This window comes from Corylus avellana, chromosome 6, assembly GCF_965113065.1.
Source record: "Corylus avellana chromosome 6, dhCorAvel1.hap1.2, whole genome shotgun sequence".
NCBI classification, from domain to species: domain Eukaryota; kingdom Viridiplantae; phylum Streptophyta; class Magnoliopsida; order Fagales; family Betulaceae; genus Corylus; species Corylus avellana.
In genome coordinates this window covers 23,461,742-23,475,328 of record NC_142495.1, presented here as the reverse complement: position 1 = coordinate 23,475,328, position 13,587 = coordinate 23,461,742, and the positions used below count along the sequence as shown (strand labels likewise).

Below are 13,587 nucleotides of genomic sequence, written 5' to 3'. Positions count from 1 at the left end.
CTTGTGGGGTCAATCTCCCCATTATATTTAGGAAAATCCAGTTTAGCTATTTTCGACACAATTGAACTAGAAGAGGAATTTTTCCCACGGCTTTTGGCTGTGGAGTTTTCTCCTGACTCGCTCTTCCTTTTGCTTCACCCATCGTCTATTTTTTTTGCCAACTTCTTTGTCTACTCTGTTGAAGATTTCATGAAGCCTTCGAGCATCTTCTGCAAGCTGGAAATTTGCTGCTCCATACGTTCCATTCTTTGGTCTGCCATTAGAAAGGAACTTGGCTTTGATACCAAATTGTTACAAGAATTCGTAACAGAACGTGTAATTCACCTGTCAATCGGAAAAGAAGCAGGATCTTGCTTTTTATTCCGACCTATTTTCGCTAAATAATTAATGGTAGGAAATCTGAGGTTCCTAGGCCTCCAAACACTAGGTTTGAGAATTAAATTTGCATGCTTTATTGCACTCCAAACATGGGTTTAAATAGAACTACAATTTAGGTCAAATCCCTATAGGATTTGTAAAAGTAATACTACCTAGACTAGGAAAATAAAAGAGAATATCCGTGACCTACAAGGCAGTGGAGAAAGTCTCCTTATTAGGATAGGACTAAAATACTACTATTAACCTATAGTGGAGCACACCTCCTTATTGGAATAGGACTACAATACTAGGCTCGTAACATATGTCCATAAGAGTGTACCCATGAACCTTAGGATAATCAGAGTTAAAAGTAAATTAATTAAATGGTTACTTGAAAAAAAAAACATATATTCAGTGAATAATGAATAAAAGAAGCCGAATCTTTGAAAAGATAAAAGGGAACAAGAAAACAGTTTTCCAATAATTTTGCAGATTCTGTGACTGGCAATTGAACAGCTAGAATTGTAGGTGGATGAAGACAAGAAATTGAAAACAGAATCATCAAGCATAATTCATTAGCAGTGCACATTATAACTATTGTTTTTTCCTTGTAATTACCACATTGTTAACATATTTGATCAAAAATATATTCTCAAAGAAGTTTACATAAAAATAAATGTCATCCAAGTGCACTTCTTTGCCCAATATAAGCAGTTGTGTAATCATAAGCCACCAGAATTTTGAGTGCTTGTCTTTCGCCATTATGATGGCTGCTGTGCTTTCTCCAGTATAGCCTTAAAGGGTTGAGGTTTATTTGATCTTTGGCCTTCAATTCAAGCTCCCATTTTGTGTATGTCAACTGCATTCGTTTCTGTATGTGTGGCTGACACAAAAATTCCATTGTTTTTGTATGCTAGCTACTAGAAGAAGAATGTGATCCACTAATCTTTTTGCACCATTTCTTTTATTGTCATCTCAGTGGGTATCCCTTTTGCTTAAGTTGAAAATCTACTCATAATGGTTGCAACCATAATGAAAAAAGAACCATTCTTTATCCCTTAACAAATCATTGCCTCTATTGAATATTTCTTGCCAAAATATCTATTTCCACCTTCACTTAAACCTCCCTCGCGCTCCCTAAACCACATTACAGCCCTACTCTTCTACTGCTATAATTAGCTTGTTATGATTATGAAGCAATGTGAAAGTAGGAAAAACAGAGGGTTCCAAGAAATTAAAGCAGTATCATGATCTTCATAAAATCCTTGTTTCTTCTCCTTCTACAATATTTGGCTTTCACGTATGGTCAAACAAATTTAGGCCATCACAACCCCCCTCACCACTCTTTGATTTCCGACAAGGCTGCTCTGTTGGCATTCAAAAAAACCATAACACTCGATCCAAATTCCACCCTTGCTAACTGGGACGAGGCTGTTGATGTTTGCAACTTCACGCGTGTGACATGCAACAAACAACACCACCGTGTAGTACAACTCCAACTGAGTGGCACTCAACTTGTAGGCCTGCTTTCACCCTCCATTTCTAATCTCACCCGCCTTCGTAAACTGGTGCTCATCGACAATCACTTGTTTGGAAGTATTCCGCCCGATTTTTCATCCCTTCGACATCTCCGACATCTCCGGCTGGCGGGAAACAATCTACGTGGCTCAATACCAGACTCCTTGGCCCTTCTTTCCGAACTTACTTTATTACATATTATCCGAAACAACATAAGCGGTACACTTCCACCTACCATATTCTCCAACTGCACTTTGTTAGACAACATTGACTTCTCCGAAAACTTTCTGACAGGCAAAATTCCAGACGAGATTGGAAGCTGTCCTTCTCTTTGGAGTGTCAATCTGTACAATAACCAATTTACTGGACAACTTCCTTTGTCTTTAACTAATGCTTCATTGCACAACCTTGATGTGGAGTACAATCATTTTTCTGGTGACCTGCCTTCAGAGTTTGTAAGGAAGCAACCTGACCTTCAATCTCTCCAATTATCATATAATCATATGAAAAGTCATGATGGCAACACCAATCTTGATCCATTCTTCACTGCCCTTGGAAACTGCACTGGTCTAGAGGAGCTCGGACTTGCCGGCATGGGCCTCGGGGGCAATTGCCAATTTCTGTCGGCCAACTTCCTGTCACCCTATCATTTATTGACCTACAGGAAAACCAAATCTTCGGATCAATTCCTCCAAATTTAGGGAAGCTTTCCAACCTTGTAAGTCTGAATTTGACATCCAATCTCTTAAATGAAACCATACCTGAAGAGATCAGTAACTTGTCAAGATTGGAACAGCTTTTCTTGTCACACAACTTTTTCCCTGGCTCAATTCCTTCAGCATTTGGCAAGATTCGTCATCTGGGTCTGCTCGACCTATCACACAACAAATTCTCTGGTGAAATCCCAGCAAATTTAGGAAATTTGGTTCTACTGAATTCTGTGTTTCTGAACAACAACCTTCTGTCAGGAACAATACCTCCAACTTTGGCACAGTACACAGAGCTGTACAGGCTTGATTTATCATATAATAGATTGACAGGAAGAATCCCTCCAGAGTTTTCAGGTCTGGGTGAGATCAGAATTTTTATAAATCTTTCCCACAATCATCTTGAAGGGCCTCTGCCACTCGAGCTGAGCAAGCTGGAAAAAGTGCAAGAGATCGATCTCTCTTCCAACAAACTTAATGGAACTATTTTTCCTCAGATATCCAGCTGCATTGCGCTGAGGACGTTAAATCTCTCTGACAACTCTCTCGAAGGGCATCTTCCAGAATCCATGGGGGAACTACGAAACCTCAAAGTCCTTGACGTTTCAGGAAACAACTTATCTGGGATGATTCCAGTAAGCCTAAGCAAAATTCAGACACTCGCCTATCTAAATCTTTCCTTTAACAACTTTGAAGGGATGATTCCCACTGGTGGCATCTTCGATTCAGTAACAAACATGTCCTTCTTGGAGAATCACCGACTCTGCAGGACAGTTTCTAGCAGAGTTTCTGGCTTTCCAATTTGCGGTCAGAAGAGGACCATGTTGTAACTGTTAAACATGAAACATGGACATACGGCTGTCCCAAGATAGAAGTCTCAATCTTTTTCCATTCGTAGTCTTCTACTTTATCTGGCTTTAGATATACGAATATGGAATTTCCTCTGTATGTTTTACTTTCTTAACTCTCTGTAAAGACTTGATGATAAATAAGATCACAATCCTCTGTTTTGGTAAGTTAACCAAACAGAGCTTCTCTCAAACTTTTACAATAACATTATTCATGATTATATGTACGTTCTCTGTTTTCCCCGCTTCCAGCATTGATTAGAAAAAAAAAATTAAAAAATAATGTACACTCTCTTGAGCTTTTAGAATATTTGGTCAGGTCTTAAAGCCGTAGAGCACCCACAAATTAATCTTTTCGATCTTCATTTTCCTCCATCAGAACACCTTTCTGAATTAGAATTTGTCATGCTCCAAACCTACTGGATCCAGTAGAATAGAAGTTGAGCATGAGTGACCAAATAGCTTGTTGATTTATGAGTGTGATGATGAACATAAGCTAAAATAAACCTCACTCATGCATATGGCTCTCTTCCCCACGATCACATTTTAGGGTTTTTTTTTTTTTTTTTTCCACATCATGGTAGTTAATTGTTAATTAATTTTGTTATTTTAGTTTTAATTGTATTTAGGGGCCGATGAGAGGTACATATAAGGCAGGTTGGGTAGAGTTTAGCTTGGTCAAGATATACACTATGAAGCCATTGAAGTGGTTATGTATGTATGTATGTATAGGAAGCTGATGAAATTAAAGTTTAAAAGTTAAACGTTATTTTTCCTGAGAAACAGATCGAATGGATGAGAAGTGAATATAAATATTCATGCATGATGGCTATAAATAATCCGATGCCCTAAACAAATACATCTACAATGAAAACCAACAACCCGAACACTACCAATTTGGTTTGCGGAACAAACCATTTGGACTAGTGAATCCTAGGTATAGCTATTCCTTTTTTTAGTAGCACATTATTCTTTGATATAGTTTATTCTCATAGGACTACTAATCTCATACGTATAAGAATATAAGATTAACTAAGCCACTCAAAAATGAGTGGCCTAACTAATCTTTAAGGAATGAAATACATTTTTCAAAAATACCCATATACTTTTTTTAAAAAAAAAATTAAAACTTAGAACAAAATTTAAAAAATGAAAAATAAAGTGGGTGGCTTGACCATCCATTGGGGTGGTCAGCCACCTCGAGGGCTATCGGGGGTGGTGCGGCCACCCCCGAAGATTGGGGTGGTCGGCCACCAGATTTTTTTTTTTTTAATATGAGTTTGAAAAAGAAAAAAAAAAGGGATTTTTCGTAATTTTGATTCAATTCTAATTTTTGCACGTGTGTTGTTACCAAACTAAGGAATGAATAGCCATTCTATTTCACTCCTCTATTCTTAGTAGTAGCTATTCTTTTTCCAATGGACTAGACATTTCCTTAGCCCTTTACATAATATATTTTTGAAAAAATATTCTTGAACCTCACCTGCTATTTTAAATTATGCTTTAAATTTTAGTTTTCAATTTGACTAATTTAATTTTGGAGTTTTCAAATATTTTAAATCTAATATGATCTCTAACCATTTTCCCCTTAAATAAATAGATAATGATATGAAAATACTATCACGTCATTCTCATTAAAAAAAATAAAAATAAAAATAAAAAACCAAAGGAAAGGAAAGAAATATATTCCAACAATGTTCAAAGAATCAAAATGAAATGAGACACTCTGGATTTTCCGTTACATTAAAATTATAAAAATATTGATACTAATTAATTATTGGTTCATTAACTCGAAGGCATAATTCCCTCTCCCATCACTCTAAATCATTACTAACAACTAATTCTAACTAAATCCCTTCTAACTTAACTAACCGCCTTAACTTTTAATTAACCAACCATTTACTACTAACTAAACTAACTAACTCTCTAACCAATATCACTAATGGTTACTAACTAATACCCCTAAAATCCCCTTTTATACTCCTCTCCTCCTTTTTTTTTTTTTTTTTTTAGTGCAACATTTGATCACTTACCTATTTCGCTATTTTAATTATTATTATTCTAAATTTTTTTATTATTATCATTTTTCATATTTCCAAAGAGGAGTGTTACAAATAGGCCCTCTTATGTACGGAGAAGTATTATGCCTGAGACATGCATCGGACTATAGTTTAGAGAATAGGAGATGGCGCTTCAATAAAAATTTGGTGAGACAAATGGTTGTTGACTCCCACTTCCTATATCAATGGTTGTTAACTTATGAGAATGCAAGGTGGTGAAATATCGCATTAATTCAAGTGATTTTTAAAGGAATTTCACATTGATGAGAGAATGCATAGAGCATATGTAATTGATGTGGATAGGTACTTTTAATGGCGAACTCTCGGTGAAAAGCGCTTACCACCTAAAGAAAAATAGAATTTTATAGAGCAATGGGGAAAGCTCAAAAGTATTATAGAGTATAGCAGTTTGTGGAAGAGAATCTGGAAAATTAAAGTCCCTAGGGTAATTAAGATGTTTTTGTGGAAGACATGCAATAGCTTGTTGATGACATAAGACAACCCTTTTAAGTGGCGGATAGTGTTACGAATTGGACCAGCCGTTAAGGCCCCAGACTGCTATCACTATAGTTGATCAATGCCCACTATCAGGTTCCGTCTCTTGAACCCCACAACCGATTGGGGTCTGTACTTTAACACTGAGTTCTCAATGCCGATTGCCAAGAAGTCGATATGTCAACATAATATCCGGGTTACGCCATGTCAACGCCATACTCCCAATCCTAGGATTTGGGCGTACAGCCTGTACAGGGATCAACTTCCATCAACACTAAACCACTATAAATCACACCCGGTAGAGGTATAGGGACATTTTTTTTATTTTATTTTATTTTCAACTTTCCTACTCTTTATAAAAGCTCTTGTAATTTGATCATTATCGACATTGAGAATGATAACTGACTTAGGCATGAGAGGTATTTTACGTCGGTCTGCTCCGACAAACTCTTGTGTCTAATTGTTTTATTTTTTGAAGGCATTGCTTTGTCACCAACTGAAAACTGTCTCAACGGTTTATAACTACTCTACGTACTCACAAAGTTAAACCCGAATACCCTCAAAGATATTATTCTTATCAAGAGAATAGAAATTTGTTTGTGCAGTAAGCATATTATAATGAGAATTTGAAGAAAACGTTTTCAAGAGTAATAAGTCTTTTGAGAGAGAGAATTAAAGATTGTATTGTTTATATGAATGATCAAATTCTGCAACTGAAGTTCCTTTTTACCAACCATAGTGACTGTTCTGAACAGGTATCTTCTCTAGATGAACAAATACCTTTTCAGATGTGTCATTTCATGAAGAGTGTCTTTGTTGGAGATAAATGGTTTGGAGGATTTTACCAAGAGTACGTGAACTTTACTTTAGTTCAAAAGCTTAAATTAATGGGGTTAAGGTTCACTTAGATATATTAAGTTTTTTTTTTTTTCATGCTTTTTTACTTTTCTTTTTTATTTTAGGGTAAATATATTACAAAAGACAGAAATTTTTTCTAAACTAGTCTGGAAGAAATATTCTCAACCCATTTAAAATAGTGTCAAGTGTCTATAAACATTTAAAATGCACATTCAATTCTTAAGGTTATTAATAGCAGTTTATTAACTTAGACTAACATTTTGAATGTTTATAGACACTTAACACTATTTTTAATAATTTGAAGAAAATTTTTGTCCTATTATAAATCTCCGAGTCAATGCGCCAAAACTGTAAAATCTATAATTTTATTTTTTTCGAATTTTTACTCCCTTAGTCAATAAAAAATGCAAAAATATCCCTAAATTTTTTTTTTCAAAGGTTTAGCTGGCGTCATTCCTATTGAAACCCAGAGTTTTGAATAGGGATTCATTTCAGAGCAAAGTCCAAAGCGCTTCTTCTCTATCTACCAGAAACTTTTGAGAGAATGGGTTCGAATCCTTCGGAAATGCAGGAACCCAGCATCGATACCGACAAGCTCAGCTACGAAATATTCTCCATTCTGGAGAGCAAGTTCCTGTTTGGCTATTGTTGGGTCAAATTTCAGCTGGGTTTGGCCCAGTATGAGTCTACCGGCCCATTCCCCACTCTCGGTAATTTTTACTGTTCAAATAAACTCATGTTCAGTAGGTTTAGGCTTATATAAATTATATTATCGACACTGAGTTTTCAGGCTCGGTTAGCCGAGCCTGAGGCAGATACCGAGTGTTACCCTCGGGAAATAATAAACATATCTGAATAAATATCTTACTTGATGTTCCCCGGTACATTGTTGACACTTGGACCCTCGGTAAAAGTCCACAGTGTTAGATGAACAGGTACAATCCAATGCCTATAAAAGGGGGGTCCCCTTTCACTATTTCGGTAACTTCTTTTTACCCTCAGAACTGAATATTTTGCTTATCTATTCCCTGATACATAATCTTCAAGTTCATCTTTCTTTTAAACAATTCAACTAACTTAGGCATCGGAGCTTCTACCGGCCGGACAACGCCGACAGCTTTGATCCTTTTTTCGTTATCCTTCATTATCAGCTCAACACTCGGTTATCAAATATTGTGCTGGGCCTATTCCCACGTCATCATTCGGAAAACTGCTTCAACAGTTTGGCGCTGTCTAATCTCATATATTCCGATATGGTGAACACACCCCCACACGCCAGCACATCCCCACATCTTATCCCAGTCATCCAACCAGATATACCCGGAACCTCACATGATCCAAATCCCCAAACAGCCATTATGGTAGATTTCATGAAACAAATAGCCGAATCTGTTGAGGCTATGAGAAAGCAGAATGAAGAGATCGTCTCTAGGCTGCTTCCTAGAGAAGATTCGGCACAGAAGAGAAGACGTGAAGGGTCCTTTAGGGAACCACCACCATCAGCTCGCCATCAATCAACCCAACAAGACGCTGGAAGTTCAATACAGGGAAATCCGCATACTGTTCAAACCAAAGCAAACACTCACCGACGAGAACACACCAAGAGTTCACAGCTTGGTGGTAAGTCACACCATGGTGAGTCTAGTCACGCCAAAACCCACCATAGCCGCACCCAATGTAGCCATTCTCGTCATGCTCGGTCGTATCTTGACAAGCCTGTGGAAGCTGCCGTGCATAAAGACGTTAAAGATCTCCAGGAGAAGTTTGAAAAGATGGCCTTCTTAATCGAAAATGGGGAAAATTGGTCTGCCACGGAGGATCTCATGCAACATACCAATTTACCTTTTACTGATTGGGTGATGAGGTTTCCAATGCCCAGCAGTTTTAAAGTTCCTCGGATCGGCGAATATGACGGAAGTGGAGATCCTTCCGATCACATGGAAAGCTTCCGAGCTCACATCATCCTTCATGAAACTCCTGACGAGATTGCTTGCTGAGCCTTCCCGTTAACTCTAAGGGGAGTTGCCAAAGAATAGTTTGGAAGTCTGAGTCCTAAATCTGTTGATAATTTTGATTATCTTGGGCAGCAGTTCTTAGGACAATTTCTTGCCGTTCGAAGGAGAAAGAAGAATCCAGCATATCTATTATCCCTAGTGTAAGGGAAGAATGAGTCCTTGAAGGATTATTTGTTGCGGTTTAATCGGGAGAAGCTGGCAGTGGAGAGTACTGACGAGTAAACCGTTCTCTCAGCATTGATGCACGGTATACAGACTGAAGGGCCTCTGATGGCCAAGTTGTCCAAAAGGCCAAAAACATGAACTTTGCGACAGTTCAATAGCAAGGCAGAGGAGTTCATCAACCAGGAAGAGACTATCTCAGCGTTGCTGAAATCTAAAGCTGCTGAGAACAAACCTGCTATTGATCCAGGTATGACGAAACCGAAGGTGTATGTTGAGAAGAAAAAGAAGGATCGCCAAAATCCTAAAATCCTGGAAAGAAAGGTCGATCTACCTCATCGGCCAAATCAGCATCAACAATATGTGGGATGGACACCCCTTAATACAACTGTTCATAAGGTGTTCATGGAAGTTAAGAAGGATCCAAGCTTCCGATGGCCAGGAAGGATGAAGTCTCCTCCCCAGAACCGTAATACTCAGAAATTTTGTGAGTATCATAATGATCATGAGCATCAAACCGAGGATTGTATCAGTCTTAGGTTCGACATTGAAAATTTTTTGAGGAATAGAAAGTTGCTGAATTTCTTGGCTGAAGAAAATGGCAAGGGGAAGAGCTCCCAAGATGGTTAGGGTCAGCATTCGGGACAGAATAATGATCGATCACGCAATCAAAGGCAGAGGCGTGAGGAACCGAGGGTTACACAGAATTAGCAGTAGAGTCCCCAGAACCAAGCTATTATTGGAGAGATTCGTACCATCTTGGGAGGCCTTGCTAGTGGAGGAGAATCAAGCTCGGCAAGAAAGGCTTATGCCAAGCAGGCAAGAATGGAAGAAATCCTAGTACTTGAAAAACCCTCCAAAGTCCAGAAGCAAGAACCGAGTATTCTAACATTTTCGGAGGAAGATGCGAAAGAAGTCTCGATGCCACATGATGATGCGTTGGTAATAACTCTAACGGTGGCTAACCATGCCGTTCACTGAGTGTTGATAGATAACGGAAGCTCTGCTGATATCATTTATTGGACGGTTGTTCAACAATTGGGCATTGGCCAAGAGAAGTTGAAGCCCTTCCTGTCACCATTGATAGGATTTGCAGGAGAGCGTGTCCAACCCATTGGGTTGATTGCTCTTCCAGTCACAGCGGGGACCGCTCCCAAGCAATCCACTATCATGGTGGATTTTTTGGTCATCGACCAAGCATCAGCTTATAACATGATCATCGGTCGTCTAGTTTTGAATCAATTGAGAGCAGTTACTTCTACCTACCACTTGAAAGTAAAGTTTCCAACTATTGAGGGAGTCGGCGAGGTTAAGGGAGACCAAGTTGTTGCCAGAAGGTGTTACCATATGTCCTTAAAGAAATGCACAAAGTCAGCACTTTTAACTATCGGCAATCTGGGTGTTGAGCGGAAGATGCAGTTGAGAAAGGAGCCAGCTGAGCCATTAGTTGACATACCCATAGCTGAAGGAAAGGTTGTCAAGATCGGTTCTCAACTAACTTCTAGGGTTAGAGAAGTCCTTGTTCGGTTTTTCCAACAAAACCTCGAAGTTTTTGCATGGTCTCCTAAAGACATGCCGGGGATTGATCCTAAGGATATCGTTCATCACTTGAACATTAATCCCGAAGTTAAACCAGTGAAAAAGAAGCGAAGGAAATTTGCTCCAGATAGAAATATGGCAATTGCCGAGGAGGTGGACAAGCTCCTGAAAGCTCAGTTTATCGAAGAAGCGCATTACCCTGATTGGTTGTCCAATGTAGTGATGGTCAAGAAGTCTTCTGGGAAGTGGAGGATGTGTGTAGATTTTACCGATCTTAATAAGGCTTGCCCAAAGGATAGTTTTCCATTGCCCCATATTAGCTCTTTGGTTGATGCAACAGCAGGGTATGAGTTGCTGAGCTTCATGGATGCCTTCTCGGGCTATAATCAGATTTTCATGCATCCATCTGATCAAGAAAAGACAGCCTTCATCACCGACCGAGGGTTATATTGTTACAAAGTTATGCCATTCGGTTTGAAAAATGCCGGTGCAACTTACCAGAGGTTAGTAAACAAGATGTTTCAAGAGCAGATTGGGAAGAACATGAAAGTTTATGTTGACGATATGCTAGTCAAAAGCAAGCTGCGGATAGATCATGTGACAGATTTGCAGGAAGCCGTCAGGACATTGATGCGTTTCAAGATGAAGCTCAATCCCACCAAGTGTGCATTAGGAGTTTCATCTGGGAAGTTCCTCGGTTATATGGTGTCTAGCCGAGGGATTGAGGCCAATCCAGAGAAGATCCAGGCAGTGTTGGATATGCAATCTCCAAAAAATGTAAAGCAAGTTCAGCAATTGACAGGGAGAATCACAGCTTTGAACAGGTTCATTTCTCGATCTATAGATAAGTGTGTCCCGTTTTTTAAGATTTTGCGCAAGGCTTTCGAATGGTCTGAAGAATGTGAGTAGGCATTCGAGCAACTTAAGAGATACCTGGTCAGTCCACCTCTCCTCAGCCGAGCTATTCCTGGAGAAGTATTATATTTGTACCTAGCCGTATCTCCAACTGCGGTCAGTGCAGCCTTGATTCGCGAAGAAGAGGGTGTTCAGAAGCCAGTTTACTTTGTCAGCCGAGTGTTGCATGGTGCCGAGGAAAGATATGTACAGATAGAGAAACTTGCTTTCGCCTTAGTAATTGCTTCCAGGAAGCTCCGACCATACTTCCAAGCTCATACAATTAATGTCCTGACCTAGTATCCATTGAAAAAAGTACTTCGGAAGTTGGACTTGTCTGGTCGGTTGGTCAACTGGATGATCGAGATTAGTGAATTTGATATTCATTTTGTCTCACGTAATGCTGTTAAAGGTCAGGCTTTAGCGGATTTCGTAGTAGAATTCACTAACTTTCAAGACCAAGAGGAGTGGCCGAAAGAAATGACATGGATTATTTATGTGGATGGTTCATCCACCAAAAGAAATGGCGGAGCTGGGGTTGTGGTTGTTACACTAGACGGAAGAGAGTTAAGGAATTCATTGAGATTGGAATTTAAAACTACTAACAATGAGGCCGAGTATGAAGCTGTAATAGCTGGACTCGGTTTAGCCCAAGAGCTGGAGGCAGAGTTTGTAGAGGTTCAGAGTGATTCTCAGGTTATTGTCGGCTACATTCGCGGCGAATTCGAGGCTAAGGGCAGCAAGATGAAGCTCTACTTGACCAAAATTCAAGGTATGCAAAAATCTTTTAAAAGGTTTTGCATTCTTAAAATCCCAAGAGAAGAGAATGAGAAGGCAGACCATTTAGCCCGTTTAGGCTCTTCAACCGAGAATGAATTGGGGGATTTCGACCAGATAATACAAATTCAACAACAACCTTCCATCATTGAGAAGGTTTGTATTTTAACTATCGAAGACATGCCTGCTTGGGCTGGAGAGATTGTTAGCTATCTCGAAAAGGGAATTCTGCCAGGAGACAAGAAGAAAGCGGTGTAGTTGAAACGAAAGGCTACTCGGTTCATCCTGGTCAACGGAGTGCTTTTTAAGAGAGGTTTTATGTTACCTCTCCTTAAATGCGTTTCTAAAGAAGAGGGTGATTATATCCTTCGGGAGATTCATGAAGGAATCTGTGGCAGTCACTCGGGAGCCCGCATTTTGGCATATAAAGCGGTAAGTGCAGGATTCTTTTGGCCGAGTATGAACCAGGATTCCATAAACATGGTCAAAACTTGTGACAGTTGTCAGCGCTTTGCCAACGTTATCAAGCAACCTCCTGAAGAACTTAGCTCGGTTTCCTCGCCATGGCCATTTTCACAATGGGGGGTGGATATAGTAGGGCCACTACCTGTAGGAAAAGGGGGAGTTTGGTTCGTTGTGGTCGCTGTTAATTATTTCACCAAGTGGGCAGAGGCTGAAGCTCTGTTGAATATTACTGCAAAAAACATCGAGAAATTTCTTTGGAAAGGTGTCATTTGTCGGTATGGGATTCCCCATGCCTTTGTCACGGACAATGGTAAACAGTTTGACTGTGAGTCCTTTCGAGATTGGTGTGCCAGACTTCATGTTCGACAAGACTTTTCATCCCCGGGACATCCTCAAGCAAATGGACAGGTAGAGGCGACTAACAAAACTATATTCAAGATTCTAACGAAGAAGCTCGATCAGCACAAAGGGGGATGGGCAGAAAGTCTTCCCGAAGTTCTATGGGCATACCGCACAACCAGAAGGACTCCGACTGAAGAAACTCCCTTCGCTTTAGCCTATGGAACCGAGGCTGTCATCCCTGCTGAGGTCGTATCAGGGAGTTTTCGAGTAGATACATTCAACCCCAATCTCAACGGCAAAGGTTTGAAATTACATTTGGACTTGCTGCAGGAGAAACAAGATTAGGCCCAGGTCACAATGGCTGCATACTAGCAGAGAGTAGCTCAGTATTTCAACCGACGAGTAAAGCATCGTAGCTTCCAAGTTGGAGATTTGGTTTTGAAAAAAGTCACCCTGGCAACCAAAGATGCAACCGAAGGAAAACTCGCACCGAATTGGGAAGGACCATACCAGGTAATCAAATGTGGCAAAGCGGGAGCTTACCATCTTA

The 13,587-nt window shown here is 39.7% G+C and overlaps 1 protein-coding gene and 1 pseudogene across 1 annotated transcript; both read left to right on the top strand.

The window, feature by feature from the left end:
* The first annotated feature begins 1,604 nt into the window (after window positions 1–1,604).
* LOC148585054 (uncharacterized) lies at window positions 1,605–3,412 on the top strand (annotated as a pseudogene).
* Window positions 3,413–9,272: 5,860 nt separating this feature from the next.
* On the top strand, window positions 9,273–12,488 carry LOC148585053 (uncharacterized). Its single transcript, XM_088517675.1, has 4 exons — window positions 9,273–9,645; window positions 10,012–11,460; window positions 11,581–11,690; window positions 11,754–12,488. Exons 1-4 carry the CDS (start codon window positions 9,273–9,275, stop codon window positions 12,486–12,488), a joined length of 2,667 nt encoding a protein of 888 aa, XP_088373801.1.
* Window positions 12,489–13,587: the final 1,099 nt, after the last annotated feature.